The 20,576-nt window shown below is 55.4% G+C and overlaps 7 protein-coding genes across 7 annotated transcripts; 3 read left to right on the plus strand and 4 right to left on the minus strand.

Moving 5' to 3' along the window:
* Nucleotides 1–277: 277 nt before the first annotated feature.
* Nucleotides 278–3,268, plus strand: CGCA056_v003272 (uncharacterized protein; the record flags this gene model as incomplete). The annotated part of the gene is made up of 6 exons (XM_037318529.1): nucleotides 278–319; nucleotides 435–1,981; nucleotides 2,054–2,489; nucleotides 2,851–2,937; nucleotides 3,034–3,196; nucleotides 3,252–3,268. The coding sequence occupies 6 exons, from the start codon at nucleotides 278–280 to the stop codon at nucleotides 3,266–3,268; spliced, it is 2,292 nt and encodes a 763-aa protein (XP_037183525.1).
* Nucleotides 3,269–4,614: 1,346 nt separating this feature from the next.
* On the minus strand, nucleotides 4,615–5,699 carry ADK1 (adenylate kinase; the record flags this gene model as incomplete). Its single annotated transcript, XM_037318530.1, has 4 exons — nucleotides 4,615–5,074; nucleotides 5,183–5,337; nucleotides 5,409–5,461; nucleotides 5,543–5,699. The coding sequence occupies 4 exons, from the start codon at nucleotides 5,697–5,699 to the stop codon at nucleotides 4,615–4,617; spliced, it is 825 nt and encodes a 274-aa protein (XP_037183524.1).
* Nucleotides 5,700–7,207: 1,508 nt separating this feature from the next.
* On the plus strand, nucleotides 7,208–8,367 carry rpn-8 (26S proteasome regulatory subunit rpn-8; the record flags this gene model as incomplete). The annotated part of the gene is made up of 3 exons (XM_037318531.1): nucleotides 7,208–7,394; nucleotides 7,459–7,730; nucleotides 7,786–8,367. The coding sequence occupies 3 exons, from the start codon at nucleotides 7,208–7,210 to the stop codon at nucleotides 8,365–8,367; spliced, it is 1,041 nt and encodes a 346-aa protein (XP_037183527.1).
* Nucleotides 8,368–8,585: 218 nt separating this feature from the next.
* Nucleotides 8,586–9,398, minus strand: CGCA056_v003275 (uncharacterized protein; the record flags this gene model as incomplete). Its single annotated transcript, XM_037318532.1, has 1 exon — nucleotides 8,586–9,398. One exon carries the CDS (start codon nucleotides 9,396–9,398, stop codon nucleotides 8,586–8,588), a length of 813 nt encoding a protein of 270 aa, XP_037183526.1.
* Nucleotides 9,399–9,801: 403 nt separating this feature from the next.
* hem13 (putative oxygen-dependent coproporphyrinogen-III oxidase) lies at nucleotides 9,802–10,827 on the minus strand (the record flags this gene model as incomplete). Its single annotated transcript, XM_037318533.1, has 1 exon — nucleotides 9,802–10,827. One exon carries the CDS (start codon nucleotides 10,825–10,827, stop codon nucleotides 9,802–9,804), a length of 1,026 nt encoding a protein of 341 aa, XP_037183529.1.
* Nucleotides 10,828–12,982: 2,155 nt separating this feature from the next.
* Nucleotides 12,983–13,585, plus strand: ATG8 (Autophagy-related protein 8; the record flags this gene model as incomplete). The annotated part of the gene is made up of 3 exons (XM_037318534.1): nucleotides 12,983–13,072; nucleotides 13,117–13,469; nucleotides 13,528–13,585. 3 exons carry the CDS (start codon nucleotides 12,983–12,985, stop codon nucleotides 13,583–13,585), a joined length of 501 nt encoding a protein of 166 aa, XP_037183528.1.
* An 869-nt stretch (nucleotides 13,586–14,454) lies between these two features.
* CGCA056_v003278 (ABC transporter 1) lies at nucleotides 14,455–18,640 on the minus strand (the record flags this gene model as incomplete). Its single annotated transcript, XM_037318535.1, has 3 exons — nucleotides 14,455–17,492; nucleotides 17,542–18,463; nucleotides 18,518–18,640. The coding sequence occupies 3 exons, from the start codon at nucleotides 18,638–18,640 to the stop codon at nucleotides 14,455–14,457; spliced, it is 4,083 nt and encodes a 1,360-aa protein (XP_037183521.1).
* Between the last annotated feature and the right edge of the window lie 1,936 nt (nucleotides 18,641–20,576).

Raw genomic sequence — 20,576 nt, forward strand, 5'->3', positions numbered from 1 at the left:
CACTCTCCCTAGGTGTCTGATCCCGTCCGACTACCTTGCCTATATGCGATGCGAGCTTTCCGAGCACATGGAACCACAATACAACATACCCTGCCGCTTTGACTTGCCAAGCACGAACACCACGACGAACCTAGTGGAACCCGAACCCAACCCGGCCTCTTTCCCACGTGCTGCTCAAAATCCGAGGTGAGGGCTGCCATTTTGACAAAGACCGACGGAGAAGACGACACACGACGACGACTACCACGAAGTCACGACGCGATAGACGGGCAGCATCATGCCGTATTCAGAGAGCGCGCAGGCCGCGCTGGTCCAATGGGTAAGTCATCGGTCAATATGGATCGCCGTTAATGTGGAAACTTCACCTCCTTAGCCAGGCGCAGACCTCAGCTCAGGTCCTAAGAGAGTAGAATGCTAACTTTTGGTGTCTTTAGGCGAACACGTTTCCACTCGACAAGAAGGCTGACTCAATAAACGATTATCTCGATGGAATCCTACTCTCTCAGGTCCTGCAGGACCTCGATCCTTCCTTCGACGCAAATACCAGCGAAGGCCCCCTCTACAATGTCTACAAGGGCATCCATAGGCTGGTCTATCGCGAGTGCCCCGGGCTCGTGGGCAAGGTGAAGTCTGCGGACATTCGACCCAGAGCCAGAGAAGCGCAGCCAGAAGCTATCGCCCAGGTACCTATCATCATGACGGACACTGTCGTTCTCTTTCGGCCCATGGATCCGCTAATTCGAAAATTCACACAGCTCATTGCCGTTCTCTTTGCAATCGCGATGCTCGGGAGTAACAACGAACGATACGTCATGCGCATTACCAAGGACATCTCCGACAAGTCGGTCCTCATGCAGCTCCAGCGAATCACTCAGGACATGAAGCAAGCCATGGAAGAAGCTGACGCAGCAGACCTCGACGACACTTCCGACGCCACCCACGAGGGCCACGATGCCGACCTTGCGATGGAGGCTGACAACATACGTCTTCGTTCCGAACTAGACAAAAGAGGAAAGCTCCTCGCAGACATGGAGACACGCTTGGGCCATCTGCAGGAGAGCTATGACGATCTAAAGGACGAGGTCGTCGCAAAGGGAAGGGAGCTGGAAGCATTCCACAGCGCTCAAGATGGTGCCGGAAAGGAGGTCATCAGGTCGCTTGAGTTGAAGCTGCGTGAGCAGGATGAGCTCATCGCCAACCAGGAGGCTCAGGCTGAGGACGATCGTATCGCAAAAGAGCGGCTGCAAAGCGAGGTCTCCGCGCTCAAGGCCAAGACTCAGAAGCTCGAGGCTCTCGATGATGAAGTGAAGGAATTGCGCTTCAAGAATGAAGAGCTGTCCCGCAAGGCAAACATGGTGGAGCGGTACAAGCAGAAGCTCGAGGCCCAATCCACCTTGTCGAAAGAGATGGACAACCTGCTTTACGAGAAGGAGCAGATGCAGCGTGACCTCATTGAATACGAGAAGGTTCTAAAGAGGAATCAGGCGCTGGAACAGACTAATGAGCAGTACGCTTCGAAGCTCAGAGACTACGAGCTGCAGTACGTCGAGCTGGATGCCCAGCGAAGGGCGCTTCACGATGACACCATGCAGCTGAGGGCTCGCCTTCAGTCTCTTGACGCTCAGCGTCTTTCAGATGAGCGCCTCATTTCTGAGCTGCAGGAGCAGATTGCCACTGGGGCTGGCTCATCAGCCATGTCACCAGACGCAGCTTCTGCTGGGTTCAGCCTGGAGCAGGAGCTTGACAGTGCTGGCAGCAGTGCTCCTCCCAACCTAAGCCTTGAGGTCTCTCGACTTAAGGCTGAGAACAACTTGCTCCGTAGCGGCATGGGCTCCGCTTCAGAAAATGCTCGGTTGCGACAAGAGCTCGAGGACGAACGACGACAGCGGGAGCGTCTCCAAAGCACGTACAACGAGACGTTTGAAAAGCACCAGCTCGCAGAGGCCCAAGTCAGCGCTTTGATTGGCGGCGGCGGCGAAAAGTCAGTCGAATTCGTTAATATGCTTATCCCACTTGGCCTGGAACGAGTGCTAACGCAAGAATATTACTTTAGCGAGGTGTTGGCCAACTTGAAGATTCAAGTTGCCCAGATGACTCATGAGCTTCAAGCCGAGAAGAGGAAGCTCACAGAGGTGCAAGCTCAGCTCGCCGACAAGGATCGTGAGCTCCTCAGCGCCAGGACAGACCTCTCTGCTGTTGCTAAAGATAGTGTTACTGCCCTGGAGGACCTCAAATCCACTGACCAGCTCATCTCAGCCTCGGTTCGGGAGGAGCTTGAGGCAGCGCGCCTGCAAATAAGGAACCTCAGCGCTGACTTGGAGAACCGCCAAAGCTCACTAATCAACGCTCTGCTAGAGAAGGACAAACTTCGGAAGGAACTTGACGAAGCCAAGGAGGGTCGGCAAGATGGTGCCGAGTCCAGCGAGGTTAGCCAGAAGCGCGAAGACAAGATTGAGAAGCTGCGGGCGAGACTCAAGGAGCGACAATCGGTACGTTTTAGACACATTCTCCAAATTTCCCCTAAATCCGAGCCCGACGCCCCTGAATCACCTGAGCTGCCTGCCGAGCCGCGGGCATCGATGTTGTACGATAACGATCCGAAGCCCCGGCTCATGGCTCCCCCTTGTCATCCTCATACGTTCTCAGAACGTCAGCCAAGGCACAAAGAACCGGTGCAGAAGAAGGCATGGATCAAGAATGTAGCAAGCAAGGTGTTTGGCCAATCAAGGTCTTCATCGCGCCCAAGGACTTTATCTCCCTCGTCATGGCGTCGGCTGAGAGCTGAGTTTTGACACTTGAATTTATGATCAACGCGTACGGGCAGTATTGACTGACGGGACCCCTTTATAGCAACTGGAAAAGTCCGAGCAAGAAAAGTACGACTTGCAGCGTAAGCTCAAGGCGGCGGAGGGCGGCGAGGCGGCGGCGGCGCAAAAGGTATGCTTTGATGCTTTATTGATGCGGTTGAATTTGATATCACCGTCTCTCCTCTCGTTTCCCATGATTGTCCAGTGACTGACGATAATTGTCAAGGCTGCGAGTGACCAAATCATAAAGAATCTTCAACGCGAGAACGCCCTCATTGCCACCGCCTGGTACGATCTTACTAGCCGTATCCAGAGCAATCACGTGGTGTTGCAGAGGAGAAACGAAGTGCCCAAGAGCTGGCTGGGCAAGCAGAGACAAATGGTCAACGGTACGAAACTTGCTAGTGAACGCTATGGACATGAGTGCTGATGTTTCTTATGCAGCCACTCCTAGGAGGTAGAGCAGCCCAAAGTGTCCAATTCACCCGGAGCAGGAACCTATCCTAAGCATCTAGACCTCTCTTCAACTCCTACTATATCTTATCTCACCATATCTGGCAGTTTGGCTTTGGAGTAGCGGAAAGCATCGTTGGCGTTGGCATCTTTCTTGTCTTAGTGAAGGGGATGGCTTGGCTGGCCTGCATCTCGGGAGCATTGCATTGCATCGCGGGGATGGTGGCGGCACTCTCTGTTCCTTTCAACGGCTTATTCTCGTCCCTACCTACCTTCAAATTCCGGGCCCCTTTATGTTCGACCTCCTTATATTTTCTTTGTTCATAGTTGCTAGCGCGTATGGGAGGAGCAAGCCTTTCTTCTCATCTTTTGATAGGAGTGTGATAGAATGGACCAAACTATCGATATCATCTCGTTGCCTTTTTTTTTTGTTTTTTTTGAAGTACCCCCCATCGGCGTTGGTTTTCAAGCGAATGCCTCGGCCGGGGTGACCCGAACGTTGCCTCTCCGACATTATCTCCCTCCATCGACAGCCGGCAGCTCTGTCTTGCGTCATCCTGGGAGAAGATCGGTTTCGACGGGAATTGGGGCATGAAAGAGGTCCAGTTTTCGCGAACCCATGAGGGCCGTGGTCGTCGGAGACGGAATGGATGTCGGGGAGAGCCGGCCCCATAATTTGCCTCTTTTCACTTTTTTCTTGTACAGGCCAGGTAAGACACAGTAATGCCGAGGGTGCCCGAATTCGGCGCCACGCGAACCGAAGTGTAGCGAACGCGTCTTTTTTACTCAGCTTGCTTTTGGGCGATCGATCTGACGCACACCTCTGCAGTTTCAGTCAGGGGTTGAAGAGACGATGAAGAACCATATTTTTGAAGAATTGTTTGTATTCGGTGCCCATCCAACTGCAAACCGCCGGTTTTGCTTATTAGTGAGACAGTAATTGTGTTACATACAAGCGTGCGATATTTCTACACGATAGGGTTCGTTTGGGTGTGTGAGAGTGTGTTGCGGGTCGTCGTGGAAGAAGTGCGAGAAGCTCCCGAATTTTCCCTCCCAATGGCCAAAACGTCATTCGCAAAATATAAGCCTGCTTGGTAAAGGCGTGGACGACGGTTGGGAAACGGTATTCCCCTTTCCCGGTCCTTTCATGATCCATAAAATAACAGTTCTGTAAAAACGTTTCCTCCAATCCACGTTCCTCTTCCTTTGCCGGCCGTGGTTTTCGAAAAGGGTTGACAGCCGATAAAAAGGAGTTCTGATCAAGTCTTCTCGTTTGTCTGTGTGTGACATGCGCGCCCTGGGGTGGTGGCGGGCGTGGACACAGCAACAGCCACGGGCTCTGGAGGTTACTAGCTTAGTTCTTGGAGGTGATGCGGCTGAGGATGCCGGAGGCGTGACCACCCTTGCGCTGGGAGTCGAAGATCTCGAGCATGTTCTTCCAGACCTGACCGGGCTCCTGGGAGGCATCGAGACCCTTCCAGATACCGGTCTGCTTGTAGTAGCCGACGACGGGAGCCGTCTGGGCGTGGTAGGTAGCGAGGCGCTTCTTGAGGGCCTCCGGGTTGTCGTCGGAGCGCTGGATGAGGGGCTCGCCAGTGATGTCATCCTTCATGTACTCCTTGGGAGGGTTGAAGGTGCTGTGGTAGGAGCGTCCGGAAGCGGGGTGGACGAGGCGGCCGGTAATGCGGGCGACGAGCAGGGAGTCGTCGATCTGCAGCTCGACAGCGTGCTGAAGCTTCTGGTTGCGCGCCTTGAGCATAGCATCGAGTCCCTCAGCCTGGGGGACTGTACGGGGGAAGCCGTCGAGGATGAAGCTGTGAGGTTGGTCCGTAGGTTAGCGTTACGATGGCTCTGCAACTGGTGCGCCACGGCTGCTGAACGGTGTCCGTTGGCAGGTTTCGCGACAGGTAGATCCGACATACCCTCCCTTGCACTCCTTGTTGTTCTCCAGCTCCTCCTTAATCATGCCAATGACGATGTCATCGCTGACGAGACCACCTTGGTCCATGATCTTCTTGGCTTCCCGGCCGAGCGGAGTCTTCTTGGCGACTTGGGATCTCAGCATGTCACCAGTGGCCTAGATGTGAAACCCGCTGTTAGAGCTGATCGAAAGCATGCGGCATAAAAGACAGATGTCAATTGGCTTACCAGATGACAGCAGTTGAACTTCTCCTTGATCTTGGGAGCTTGGGTGCCCTTGCCTGTGTGGGAGTTTAAGAATCAGCATGGCTGTTGCGACGAGCAGGCGTTGCGAGCCAGAAAGCTCAATTGGAGACACCTACCAGCACCTGGGGGGCCGATGAGGATCATGCGAACCTCCTCGGTGGAGAGCTTGCCGGAACCGCCAGCCGCGCGGTCCTCAAGAGCCTTGATTCTAGACTCGAGGCTCTCGACCGTGTTGGTCAGCTTCTTGACTGCTTCCTCAACGAGACTGCTCATTTTGACGGCTTGTGAAGAGTGAACTTAGGCCGGACCGAGGCTTTCGGAGAGATGAGTGGTGAGCAAAGAGATGCAAGAAGAGAGCTACTTCAAGAGAAGAAGGAGAAGAGTGAGGTGGGAGAGGGAGGGGAGAGAGGAGAGTTGTCGAGGTTGGAGGGCTGGGTAGAAGAAGCAACAAAGCTTTGCGGGAAAAATAGTCGCGAAGGAGGTTGAGAATTGCTGCGAAGTCCTAGTGAACGGCCAAGGTCGCCCAGGTTCCCGCCTCCAGTGGTTTCCAGGCACGGATGTACCACCTAAAAGGCCCTGGAACTGGGACTGGAACTGCCCGGCAAGTTGCAGTGCGCTGGGTTCTGCTGCACTTCTGGCTGGGGATACTTGCGCCGTACCGAGCTTTGCGCGTGGGTGAAGGCAGGTGACAGACCATTTGGCGGCCACGGCGTCGGCTAACGATTACGTGATTGGGTAGATCTACTGGGGCCCTTTCTGCTGGTTCTGCTGGGGGAACAGGGTGGCAGGCGTTCGTTCGGCTGTTTCGCTGCCAAAGGTCTCTCTCTCCAATCTCCATATTTCCGCCCAGGTGCCATTGAGTGCGCTTCCGTTACAGCGCTCCGCCCGCCATTGGTCGGTCCTCGCCGCTCCCTCTCCGCCGAGGTCCATTGCGGGCAGGTACAGGCATCCTTTAGCCCTCCTAAGACCTAGACACCCAAATTGCACTACGTGACTGTTAGAGAGGCACCACTAAGCAATATGCGGATAAGGCACGGCGGACGGCATCAGAAGCTCTCGCGAGAAGACGCAGCCTCCGGCGCACCGGATGGGCACGCCTTGCTATGAGGTCACCGGGCCCAGGTCTTGGTCTCGAGGGCTTCTAGTGCCGTGCGACATGTGAGTCTCTTAGGGTCATCCCAGTCACTCGCAATTCTCCGAGAAAGCCATTGCAGGCTTGAGAAGGCTAGGAGGCTTCGTGTTCAGATGTCACTTGTTGAGGCGCATACCGCAGTACCCGTTTCTCAGATGGAAATAAATCCGTTGTTGAATTTCCTTAGTCAGTGAAGACGGAAAGCAGGGCACAGATGGAGCCAGCAGGGGCCGACGCCGGACTTGGCTATCGGGAGATCTTGATCGCGAAAAACGAGATGCCGATGTGGCAGGTGGCAGGTGGCGGGCAGGTCAGGCCACTGCTTGAGCCTCAAGTGGCTAGAGCTTGTGCTTAAGTAAGGTCTGAGCACTCCGTCACTCCAATTGTTTTCGTTTGACCACCAAGTCCCTGCTTAGGTAATAGCAGCTGCCATCGTTCCACGTGATCTGGCGAGGCTCGAGCTTTCGTTTGCGCCTAAGCCCGATTCGTAGCTAAGCTGGGCGGGAAGGCAGCCTCAGCAGTACGACAGCACCACTACCTCACGGTACTCACTACACCAACATCCAAAAATCACTGCCGCCTCGTCAACCCTTCATCCTCCACGAAGCCGACCCAATCGACCTAACGAAGCTACGAAAACACCTCTATCATGCCTGCCACCACCGCAGAGACTCTGTCTCTCGTCACACGGAACGTCTCCGTTGCCCCTCTCGTTCTTCTTTCCGTTGTCGATCACTACAACCGGGCGGTAGTCAAGGGATCGAAACGCAGAGTGGTCGGTGTCCTTTTGGGCTCTAACGATGGCAAGAACGTCCGCGTATCCAACAGTTTCGCAGGTACGATGACAACGGCGGCACACCACCCGTAGGCTTTACTCGCGAGGCTGACATTAACCCACAGTACCCTTCGAGGAGGATGACAAGGACCCCTCAGTGTGGTTCTTGGACCACAACTACGTCGAGGGCATGAACGACATGTTCAAGAAGGTCAATGCAAGGGAAAAGCTGATCGGCTGGTACCACTCCGGACCCAAGCTGCGGGCGTCGGATCTCGAGATCAACGAGTTGTTCAAGCGCTACACCCCGAACCCTCTCCTAGTCATTATTGATGTACAACCGAAGGAGGCGGGCGTGCCAACGGACGCATACTTCGCCGTGGAGGAGATCAAGGATGTGAGTCCTGCTTTGGTCCTCAAGCGAATACCTATCACTGACGTAGTATGTCCAGGACGGCACAACCACCTCAAGAACCTTTGTCCACACTCCGTCAATCATCGAGGCCGAGGAAGCAGAGGAGATTGGTGTAGAGCACCTTCTCCGCGATATTCGCGACGTTGCAGTCGGCACCTTGTCGACCCGGATAACAAACCAGCTCCAGTCCCTCCAAGGGCTACACCTCCGTCTGCGCGACATTGGCGCCTACCTCCAAAAGGTCCTCGATGGCCAACTCCCGGTCAACCACGCCATCCTAGGCAACCTCCAAGACGTCTTCAACCTTCTGCCCAACCTGTCGACGCCGCCAAAGGGTGACGGCAAGTCGAGCGGCGGCGAGCTCTCCCATGCCATGAGCATCAAGACAAACGACCAGCTCATGGCCATCTACCTCAGCAGTTTGATCCGTGCGATCACGGCCTTCCACGACCTCATCGAGAACAAGATCCAGAACCGACAGCAGCAGGAGGAGAAGGAGGCCAAGAAGGACGAGGCAAACGGCAAGGAGGAGAAGAAGGATGATAAGGCCAACGGCGTGAACGGCGAGTCTAAGGAGTCTTCGGACAAGGATAAGGAGGCAAAGGAGAAGAAGAAGTAGATGACTTGATTACGACGGAGACGGATGGGAACCCCACACACGCACGGGACTGATACCCACGATAGACATTGGGACCGTGTGGCATGTCATAATATCTCGGCGTCCAGGAGGGCAGGCCGGGGGCGGGAAACAGGCATATTCACAAGAAAAGAATGTGCCTTGTACAATGATAGCATGTTTTGAACTGATAGTATCCATGGTTCACATCGCGTGATGATTTACAAATCCCCAATCGTTCCCGCAATCTCTTCCCGATCCAACCTCTTCTCCAAAGCATAGCTCCCGAGAACGTCACACCACTGCTCTGCCAGCAAACAGGCAAGCAAATGCTTGCAACACGGCACCCCGCCAGAATCCTTCCCATCGAGACTTAGACCCCCGAATTGCCAATCAGGAGACACCTCGATCTCGTCCTCAACGGCGTCAGCACCCAAGACCTCCAAGTCGCTCTCTGATGCGGTCGTGCCGGCGGGGAACGCCTCAAAGGCGAAATTGGCGCAGGTGCAGTTCCACGCGTCCAGCTGGACGAGGTATGTCGTCGCCGTGGAAGTTGTCATGGCAGCGGACTGGTTGCGGCGGAATGTGGACGCGACGGAGCGGACGAGGTGAAAAGCTGCCGGTTCGTCGCGGTTGGGGACGGCTGTCGCCCCATCCCGGTCGTTTGCATCCTGGTCGTCGGAATTGGAGGGGGATGATGGCGGGTGGTGTTGGTCTGCGGGGTCGATGGCGGGGTCTCCGCCGGCGGCGGCGTCGGGGACTTGGTCCTCGTCGTCGGTATCGGTATCGGTGTCGTAGGGAAGTGCGTCGACTTTGACCACCCGGGTTACGAGGTTGCGATCGAGAAGATCCAGAGCGGGCAGGACGAGCGAAGGGAAGAGAACGTGGAGGGTTACCAGTATCGGACGCTGGGACTGAGGAAGGGATTTGAGCGGATTGCTGCCGGGCTGTGGCAGCGGGGTCAGCGGTGATGCTGTAAGAGTGTTTATGAGGCTCGTGAGGACAGCGCGAGGTGTTGGTTGTGATGGGCTCATGGTATTCTCTGGACAGTATGAGTTGGCTTCATTTGGAGCGCAATTTTTGGTTTATGGGGTTCTGTTTGGGAAAGAAATCGTTCGCCGGAGTGTAGTTGCTTTGGTGGCGTGGTGTGTGCCAAAATGCGTGGTTGAAGATGCTGTATGAAATTGGCAGCATCGGAGCTCTGATAGTTCCCGCACAATTAGAGGCAGCCACCTTTTGAAGTTACCAATGCAAGCATCTAGACAACTTTCGGCGGAAATGAACAGAAGAAAACATCTCTTATTGAGTTTTGCCGCCTGAAGACTTTTGTCTAATCTCATTATGTCCGCCGTAAAAGGGGATAGTTGTACAGCAAATATCGCTCGCATACCCTTGCTCCATATCCAGGTATTTATTCTACCCCTCATATTGCCTTATCTACACCCATTCCTTGGGCGACCTCACAACGTCTACGAGACGCTGCTCGCGGCTGTTCGGCTCGGGCTCGTGCATGTACTTCCAGCTTGCCGTCAGGGGCAAACTCATCAGGATACTCTCGACTCTTGAGCCAGGGGTGTTCAGACCAAAGGCGGTACCACGGTCGTGAACCAAGTTGAATTCGACGTACTTGCCGCGGCGGATCTGTTGCCAGTCCTTCTCCGCCTCGGTGAAGGGCATGTCCTTGCGCTTATCGAGGATGGGGAGGTAGCCGGGCAGGAAGGACTTGAGGCAGTCCTGAATGAAGGCAAATGTGTTCTCACGGTCCTTCTCGGTCTCGTCGAGGTCGTCGAAAAAAATGCCGCCGACGCCACGGCACTCGCCGCGGTGCTTGTTATAGAAGTACTCGTCACACCACTTCTTGAAGCGCGGGTAGTAGCTCTTGTCGTGAGCGTCGCATGTCTCCTTGATCGTCTTGTGGAAGTGGACTGCGTCCTCGTCGAAAAGGTAGGAGGGCGTCAAGTCGCTGCCGCCGCCGAACCACCAGGCGTTGGAGGTGCCATCGGGATGGGCTGTCTCGAAGTAGCGGTAGTTGAGGTGGACCGTCGGGGCCATGGGGTTCTTGGGGTGCAGAACCATGCTCAGGCCGGCGGCAAAGAAGGGGAGGGCGTCGACGCTGTCATCAAGGTTCTTGTGGTTGGCGCGCATCTTAGCAATTGCGGGCTTGGGTAGGGTGCCGTAGACGACGGACACACCGACGCCACCCTTCTCGAAGACATTGCTGTCCTGCAGCACGCAGGTGATGCCCCCGCCGCCCTCCTTACGAGTCCACTCGTCCTTGCGGAACTTTCCTCCATCAACCTTTTCGAGCTCCTTCACGATGATCTGTTGCTGCTCCTTGATGAACTTCTCCATGCGCAGGCGCATAGGAGACTCCTCGGTGATGTCGGATTCCTTCTTGGTGAGGGCATCGCGCTCGGCCAGGGACGGCGAATCGAGTTGGAAGGGTTCCTGGACGGCCTGCATTTTGGTAGAAGGTGAAGGTTAGCAATTGGTTGTCAAAGTGACGGAAGCACCGGCATGGGTGGGTGGTGCGGAGTGAAGCTGCAGTACCATCTTGTAGGCAAGGGGTGCTGCAGCAGCAAGACCAATTGCTCCAATTAGAAGTCGGGAGAAGGCCGGGTTGGACTGGTGACCCTTGAAATGAGACTTTGCGGATGATGAGACGAGTCTGCGACCCAATTGCGGTTGTTGGAGCTTGGTTGCGGTTGCTGTTGCGAGTCTGGTGCGAGAACTGCCGAGCTGTGCGAGCACCCTCTGCGAATGCCTGATTGACGCCATGATGCGGCCGGACAGAAAATATAAATACAGACAGAGTCCTAAAAGGGAATAGCAAGAAAAGAGTGACTTGGGGTACAGAGTACAGAAAATCGGATGATTATTCCCAGGCAAGAGGCATAAGGCCACCAAGTAGCAATCATGGACTGACTGGAAGTCGTTCGAGCCAGTCAGGCCAGCTGTAAAAGTAAATTCGGCAACTTAATCGTTCCACGTTCTATGGGCGGAACCCCGGTCACGGCAACGGAGGATAAGCAGTGGGACTGGACAGCTCCCGCCTTCGCAGGGCCCAATTGATCCATGGTGAGGTGGGATGAGGTGTCGCATTGCCGCCGAACGCCGGAGGCGCCTTACCGCCTTCCCTCCCGAGTCGCTAGCACGGCTGACCAGTGGGAGAGCTGCCCTGCCAGCCCCAGAGCGACCCTTTCCAGCTTGTCGGGCCGTCAGCTTTCAACGCGTCGCAATGGACGAGTTCCATGGGGTCCAAAGCTGGGGAGCAATACCACATTGATGGCGCAACATATCTGGCAACCACGATCGTATGATAGTTCCATACTGATTCCATCATCCGCTTCTGCGAAAGAGGTTCAATCCTCCTCTGCCTCGTGAGACGAATGGAATGCCCAAGTAGTTAAGCTTAAGGGACTGTCGCCCGGTTCATTCATTCTGTCACCTGCATCGTCGGCTATCGGAGGTCCAGAGCGGGTCTTGCAACCTTGCCTTAGGTAAGTAAGCCCGCCTATCTGCCAGATAAGCAAGGCCGGACGATGTGTACTTATTCGGCCGGCAACTGTCCCCACGTTGCCTCAGTCTGAGTTGAGTGCTACGCCGTCCCCTCGAGAGTCCTCAGTGTCACCTCTTACTGGGGACAAATGACGTCAGGCAGAGTATCGCCGATAAGGAACGGCATGGTGATGCTCCCCGATGACGACCAAGCACTCAAAGCCTTTGGGTGACAGGACAGCAGCAAGCACAGACAAGCAGTGTGCACGTATCAGGAGGTCGTCTCTCCCACGACCCCGTGAGACTCTGCCAAATTTTCAGCAAGTACTCTGCAGCAGAATAGTCACAAATAACTGTGTGCCAGGACCTCTTGTGACTCAGGCCAGATCCAGAAGGTAGGTGTGCCAGCCTGCGTCAAGTGGCTGTGGTCCGTCACTGGTTCCCAGTGGTCACCTGCCCAGCTGACGCTGGACACTGGGCGCTGGACTCTGCCAATCTTGCCCCAGCACCCTGCACGCACCTGCACCAGTTGACTGGCTATGTGAAATCGGTGTCTTGCCCCGCTCCGATAATCCGATAAGGATAACGACGGGACTGATGGGTGCTGCTGAGGCAGTTCGGACCAGTAGGAGGCGTGGAAACCAAGGGGAAAGGGGCGGGGAGCATCTTCCATGCGGCTTAGTCATTCCAAGCCTTCTCTAACCTGGGCCGCGCACCCAGGTATCTTTCCTTGTCAAGCTGCCTAGAGAGGTACATGGAGGCAGCACAGGCAGGTACGCATCCCCGTCGCCTGAGCCACCCGCCTCTTCCTCCAGACCATTCACTCAGTGACCGCCCATTGCATTCCCCGTGTGTCTGACCGACACCCCCAAGGCGGCAACCACCTTTGCTTGCCTTACCTTGTCGTTCCATACCTTACCTTAGCACCTCGTCTGCCTTCGCAAACGACCCCTCGTTACCTGAACTCTCCTTTCTACACACTTCTTCTTCCGCATCTGTCATCATCACTTCTCGCCCAAACATCTCGCCATCTATAACTTGCCTGTCGCCCGCACTCCACCAGCTGCAGACCACTGAGGAATCCACAACTACCCCATCGCCCGTTACCAACACCTTCAACATGCGATCCAAGTTCAAGGACGAGCACCCCTTCGAGAAGCGAAAGGCCGAGGCCGAGCGCATCCGTCAGAAGTATTCTGATCGTATTCCTGTAAGTTGCCTTCGCATCACTGCATCCTCGATTCTTGTTTGCAGTACGGGGCCATCGTCGTCGCCGCCGCCTTCGTCAGCTTCGCGCGTTATCGCTGGTGCCCCACGTTCCCCGACCGTCACCGCCGATCTCCCATCATCCCGTCGTGCACTTTCAAGCTAACCACCATCCTCACCCAGGTTATCTGCGAGAAGGTCGAGAAGTCAGATATCGCCACCATCGACAAGAAGAAGTACCTCGTGCCCGCGGACCTCACCGTCGGACAGTTCGTCTACGTCATCCGCAAGCGCATCAAGCTCTCTCCGGAGAAGGCCATCTTCATCTTCGTTGATGAGGTCCTGCCCCCTACTGCCGCTCTCATGAGCAGCATCTACGAGGAGCACAAGGACGAGGATGGGTACGTGCTCTCCCCTGGGACAGCTGTGATTATTCTCAGCATGCTAATCTGTCTGCAGCTTCCTGTACATCACCTACTCGGGCGAGAACACCTTCGGCGGTTTCGAGACGGCGTGAGCTCCATAACTTCTGACAACATCACCTCAGAATGTTCACGGCGTTTCGGTCTGCTATGGTTCAGCACTTTAGGAATGGTTTTTCTCTCACGGATATCGGGTTCCCCCGCAAGTAGGGGCTTATGAAGAAACGCAGTCACGTTATCGCGCGGGGTCACAGGACGGGGTCAGGTGCGACCCTGGTCGACATCATTGAATCCCTTTCTGCGCGGCTTGGTATCACAACCAAGCGATGAAGGCTTGCGAGGACTTTTGACAAGGAAATGGGGCTTATGAATTATAAGTGGTTTTCCTTAGATCGCATACTCATTTGCCTTCTGCCTATTCTCTCCCTACATTGACGGTGAATTCTATGAGCATTCGTATCGCATAACCTCGTAACACACGTGCTGTCAAATCGGTCTTTCGGGCCGCTTTCTTGTCTATATGTCATCTGAAACTTGGGATATCTTGTAACGCGCAGTTTTTAGACGCCTTGCAGCCGAAGGCGTGTAATCCGACTGAATGCTAGCAAAACGTATAAGCCTACCTGCAGCCCCTGATGGTCAAAGAGCTCGTCTGACCCATGCGGTGATTCACAGAAGCCCGCGAACCCGCCAGCAACTTCGGTCCCGGGATCCATGCATGATGATTCCAAGAAGGATCGGTCGCGGAGACGGACATGTGCAAAAACCCGGGTCTAGAAGAGACCAAAATTTGAGGCAGGTCGGGAGCGGATCGCAAGCTGACGTTTGTATTTATGCAGCCCATCTTTCATCTCAACTATCGCCTCGTAAAAAACTCCTAAAATGTAGCTAAGATACAACGGGTAAATGCATACGAACTCCAGACAGCCCAATAGACCCCAGTAAGAAAGAAGAAGCAGCAGAATCAGTGGCCAAGCATCTGCTGCATGGCGTTGAGACGATAGCTCTCGCTCTTCTCCATCAGCTCCTCGTGCCGACCCTTGGCGGCAACGGCACCCGCCTCCACGACGAAGATGACGTCCGCCTTGCGAACCGTGTGCAGCCTGTGGGCGATGGCGATGACGGTGATGCCGCGGGCCGCGCGCTCCAGGCCCTCCTGCAGCGCCTTCTCGCTCTCGGCGTCGAGCGCGCTCGTGCTCTCGTCCAGGAGCAGCAGGCGGGGCTTCCGTACCAGCGCCCTCGCGATAGCGATGCGCTGCCGCTGGCCACCCGAGAGCTGGGAGCCGTTGGGGCCGCACTCGGTGTCGTAACCATGCGGGAGGGCGACGATGGTTTCGTGAATATTTGCCAGGCGACAGGCCTCGGTTATCTCGGCGTCGGAGGCGTCTTGGCCGGGGCGGGCGCCGAGGGAGACGTTGAACTTTACGGAGCCGTCGAATAGGGCGCTGTCTTGGGGAACGACGGCGATGTCGTCGCGGAAGGAGGTCGTAGTAAATTTTGAGATGTCCTGACCATCTATCTCAACCGTACCGCTTGAGGGAGTGTACATCCGTTGCACGATCGACATGACGGTTGATTTGCCTGAACCTGAGGGACCCACGAGGCCGCAGAACTGTCCTGGTTGGATCGTGAAGCTCATGTTATCGAGGATCTGGACTTCGGGGCGGGCGGGATAGGAAAAGGATACGTTCCTGAGGGTGATGGACACGCCTCCCTTCCCCAGCGACGGGCGTGGCGAGGGGTTGGCGAGGGCTTCAACGTCCTTCTCCTTCCCCTTGGAACATTCGGTCTTGCTTGACGGGTCGGTTTCCGACTTATCCAGATCGAGGAGGCTGAAGATTCTCGAGGCGGCCATGCGAGCGCGCGTCACTTCGGGCGCAAGACTGAACATCTGTCCCCAGAGCTGTGCTCCCACGAGCATCGCGACGAGGATGATCAGGAACTGTGTTTGGGTCGCGCGGCCTTCGACAATCTGCTTTGAGCCCCACCAGTATGCAAACGCATAGATGATGTTGCCTGTGCTGTTTGCGATAGCGAGCCAGATGTTAGCGATGGCGCTGGCCGAGATGATCTCCCTCTTCGGGCCCTTGAGAGCACGCTTGTACTGGCCCAGCACCTCGTGTTCAAGCGACAGGGTGGCCACGGTCTTGATAGAGTTGACGGACTCGACGGTGATACCGACAGCCTGGGCGTACGCGCCAGCATGCTTCTCCTCGAACCGCGAGAGGACCCTGATTTGCATTATTCCTGAGCCGAGGAGAATGGGTAGAATCACGAGGCACACGATTGCAATTCGCCACGCGAGAATATGAGAGTAAATAATTGCGACCAGGAGGTTGACGACCACGGCAAATATCGTGCCCATGATGGATCCACTGAAGCCTCCGATGGCAGCCGCATCTTTCGTGATGACAGATAAGAGGGTTGCAGGGTTGCGATTCTCAGATTGATGCCACTCGAGTTCCTGCTGGAAAAGGGATCGGAAGGAAAGCACCCGGATCCTGTAAAGCAGCTTCTCAGCGAGATATCCAAAGGCGGACCAGCTGGCCAGGTTGGCGAAGAGCTCCACGCAGGCGATCATGAAGAAGAGGCCGGCGTAGAAGGCGCCTTTGCTGGAAATGAAGCTGGGCGTGTTGCAGGGACTCGCTGAGCCGATGGCGTATCCAAAGACTGTTCCAGAACCACTGTATGTGCAGCCCACGATGAAGGCGGCAACAAGAGCGAGAACAAGCCAGAGGATATGGGGACGAACCATGGGTCCGACCTGCCTAATCACTTGCCAGGCTGACTTATTGCTGTCGAGTCCGCTAGCTTGGAGTTCCTCTGCCGCCGTCTTTTTGGGCTTCTCCTTGGTGCCATTTCCTTCGGCTTCTGTGATGGCTTTGGCGAGGTCTGTTGGGTCAACGCTGCCCTTCTCGATTTCAATGGTATTTCTGGAGTCAAGAGACTCAACAGCTGTGCTGGCACGAGATGGGGCTACGTCCTCTTCGGCTGTGTGAATGTTTTGGAGGTTGACTAGGTTGGCGTAGGCTCCGTTACGACTGATAAGATCGGCGTGGGTGCCTTGCTCAACGATGTTTCCGGCATTCATGACGATGATGTTATCGGCATTCTTGATAGTAGACAGGCGATGAGCGATGGAAATCAGGGTGCGACCTTTGGAGACGCTCTCTACGGCCTGTTGAATTCGATGTTCGCTGGCTGAATCCAAGGCTGCGGTCGCTTCATCGAGAATGAGAATCTTAGGATCGCGGATGAGAGCCCGTGCAAGAGCTACTCTCTGTCTCTGACCACCGCTAACCAACTTGCCGCCGGTGCCGACGGGTGTTCCGAAGCCATACCTCAGACGGTCGATGAAGGAAGTTGCGTCGGCAAGATCAGCGGCGTACTGTACGAGCTTGGCGATCTCGACTACCTCGGAGCCATATTCCTGGGCTGCAACGTCGAGCTCGGCTCCTCCTTGCAGATCTTCCGCAAGCTGTTCAAGCTGAGGTCCGTAGAGGGTATCTTTGAGCCATTGGTGTTCCTCCTTTGGAGAGTTGACGAGGCCGAGAGCGATATTTTCGAGAACGGATCGGTCGAGGAGTGATGGTTCTTGCTGGACCAGACTAATATAGCTGCGCACGTTTCTCACGTTCAAATTCTGAATGTCTCGACCATCCAGGAGAACAGTGCCGTCCTTGGGGTCGTACAATCTCGTGGTCAAGCCTGCGATGGTTGACTTGCCACTTCCCGAGAGGCCAACGATGGCGGTGTATTTGCCGCCAGGGCAGACAAGAGATACGTTCTTGAGCACATCTTGATCAGGTCGGGAGGGATAGGCAAAAGTCACGCCGCTCAGTTCGACTGAGCCTTCAATAGTCGAAGGCAGTCTCTCGCCTTCTTCGGTAACAGAGTCGATGGCAGAACGGAATTCAATGTCCTTTCGGAGCTTGACAAATGCCGCAGAGGCCGATCCGAAAAGGGGCAAGAGGGGTGCGATGGTGCCGAGCATGATGCAAGCTGTAGACAGTCAGAATCTGAACAGAAAGAATCTTTCGGAACCACGCACCATCAACAATGAGAAACACGACAGTGTAGATGTCGCCCACCGATGTACCGTCACCTCTTCCAGCGACGGACTCGGAGATGGCCTTGCTTCCTTGCCAGTAGGCAAGAGCGTTGGCAGAGTAGGCCAGGAAGTACAAGAATCCAGCTTGAGTAGCGGCAGCAACAGCCTTCTTGATGCCCTCCTTCTGGGCAACAAGCATATGCGAAGAGAACTTGGCCTCCAGGCGGGGTCCAGCTCCGAAAGCCTGAACGACGGCAACATGGGACAGTGCCTCAGATGCAATGGACGAGGCCTTCGCAATACCATCCGACATAGTTCCTGTCCATCTCTGGACGAGCCCTCCGCAGATGATGGACATGAGCAGGAACGCCGGTATAAGGGAAACCAGCATTCCTGCCAGCTTCGCATACTTGATGAAGCCAATGACATAGGCGGTGATGAAGAACGAAATGGTGGCAATGAAGATTCCGACCTTCTCAGACGTTCCAGTCTGAATGGTTTGGATATCCGAGTTCAAACGCGATGAAACCTCGCCTGCTTGTCGATTCTCAAAGGAACCGGCCTCCTGCCTGAGCAAGCTCTGGAAGTATTTCTCCCGCAAGCGCTGTGCCAGTCTCTGGCTTAGCATGCTCCAAGCCGTGGTATAGCTGTATATCAAGACAAAGGCACCGATGCTGATGTACACGAGCTGCAAGACCTTGTCATCGACAGCGTGCATGTACACGTCGGCATCTCCTATTCCACTGGTACACGTCGCACCGTTCATGTCGTCGATCAGTTGGCCGAATAGAATTCCCATCAAGGGGAAAGGCACGCCGGCAGCAGCGGCCGTGATGCCGCCCACGACGAATAGCGTAATGTCGATCCATGTTGGTTCGGCATAGAATAAGAGGTTGAAGAAGCTGAAGAATGTCTCGAAACGCTAATCGAATGTAAGCTTATCGGTGGACGACGATCACACGTGAAGTTGACTTACGCTTGACCCCGCCTTCTCTGGGGCCTGCTCATGCAGTTGCAGTTGTTGCTCCTCAGTCACGTTGGGTGCGTGGTTGACTGGCTGTTCGGCTGGTGCCGAAGTCGAATTTCGCTCAACAACCATGGTAATGGCAGTGCGGCATCCCACTTGACGACCAGGTCCATCGAGCAAGCGTCTTCATTTGGCTGGGACAGACATGAAGTAGCTTCACCAAAGCATCGGCGCGCGGCCGTTACAGCCACCGTCTCGGCGAACCGGCTCAACATTTGCATCATAGAGGCGTTCTTTTGTCATCAACATCCGCTTTAGAGTGGTCTTTCAGGTGGTTTAGGGTCGACGACAGCGTAACTTGCTCGCCGAGACCCCGCCACGGGGAGTTAAGAAACCCGTCGTCGCGGTAGAGCTGAAGTATCGACCATCGTGGTGCGTATTCTATGGAGTACTGCGTAAGAGGCATGGTGTGTGACAGTGGCCGTCTCTCTTCTTGCTCGTTTAGGGTGTCTCCAGAGCCGTGAGTGCAGTGACATTCGTTACAAGTGCAGCACGTGAAAAGTACCTGTGGGATCCCGGCGAGGGTGCACTGTTTGTGGGCGAGACATGCGGCAGGTAGGTGGCTACACTACGGATACAGTGCCCTGTAGTGTTGGGGAGTTGGGGAGTTGGGGAGTTGGGGAGTTGGGGAGTTGGAAGGCCCGGAGGATGTGGAGCGAGGGACGTGGAGCAGGCGACCAGAGTGGGGCCGATGCCGGAGTGTGGGTGCGGATCTGATAATTTGTCTTGGCAAAGCCCGGTGAATCCCTTCCGGATGAGGTAAGGCGTTCGCCGGTACGATACTGAGGCCCTGGCTCCTCTGCGGATCTTGCTACGAACCTGCCCTGTTCAGCCTTCATTTCTCTCTCACTGTGACATTTCCCTCTGCCTTCCCAAAAATTTTCACCGGCAGGGAAAATGGCGCATTTCGACTTGCTTGCTGCTGCCGCTGTCCGCCCACCCACCGTCACTCCCACCCACACACATTTCACACACCCACTCCAGTCTGATCCATCTCGAATTCGCAGAGGGAGACCATTGGGCGTACGAATACGTGTCGCAATATGGAGTAGTCCCGCGCGCGCCCCAGGACTCCTCCTGACGCACTAGTCCCAACGGCCGGTCAGGTCAGACGGCACCCAAGGAACCCGACATGCAATGAGAAACCAAACTCGAATTCCGACCTTTTGTTCCTCACGCCCACCTCACCTTACTTAGCATTCAACGAACGAACGCCGGGCGCCCACTGAAAACGAGGCGCAGCCCTGGAACGCGTACCTTTGACTTGTCCTCATTAGGTAACGGGTTGATCTTTCCAGCCAGTACGCGTTGAGCCTCGAGCCCTGGAGTCACCGAGTAAAACCGGTCTGTCCCGGCGCTGGGAGTGGCTTGCATGTCTCTGAACGGATCTGATAACTTTAACTCCTCCACCATCTGATAATCTCAAGGCAGGACAAACCACAACCACACACACATCGCCCCTCCATGCTCCAACACGCCAAACCAGACTAAACCAAACCAAAACCCCTCCGGCGGGATGGCCACCACGTCTCCTGTCTCCTGTCTACGTATTTCAGAAACTATTCGGTCCATCACCCCTCTCGGCACCATTGCTACCCATATTAATGATTCTTCGGTACATCGCCAGTGTTGCACTAATAGATACTTAGGATCCCGTTCCCAAAGCCCAAAGTGACTGTCCCAACCCACCCAATCATGCCGTCATCTCCGCTGGCGCTCCCCCTCCTTCTTCGCTGTCCTGCCCGCCGGACGCCCCCTCGATCGCCATGACCCAGCGGATCCAGATTGCCCTTCGCCCTGCCGTCTCGGCTGCAGCGTGCTTCCTCCGAGGAGCTCGTCCTCGGCTGAACCTGCCCTCCAGCCCGTCACCTTCTCCATGGAGGGGTGAATCTGGGTCCTCGTTGGGAGGATATGGTGGGATTTTCTGGGCAACTTTAACCAGTCTCAGTCGTCGTGCCCCTCGCGCAAACCGACCAGGACTCCGTTCCGATCCAGGCCCGCTCGGCTT

Source organism: Colletotrichum aenigma (assembly GCF_013390185.1).
Source record: "Colletotrichum aenigma strain Cg56 chromosome Unknown KSG_Cg56_contig02, whole genome shotgun sequence".
Classification (NCBI taxonomy): Eukaryota; Fungi; Ascomycota; class Sordariomycetes; order Glomerellales; family Glomerellaceae; genus Colletotrichum; species Colletotrichum aenigma.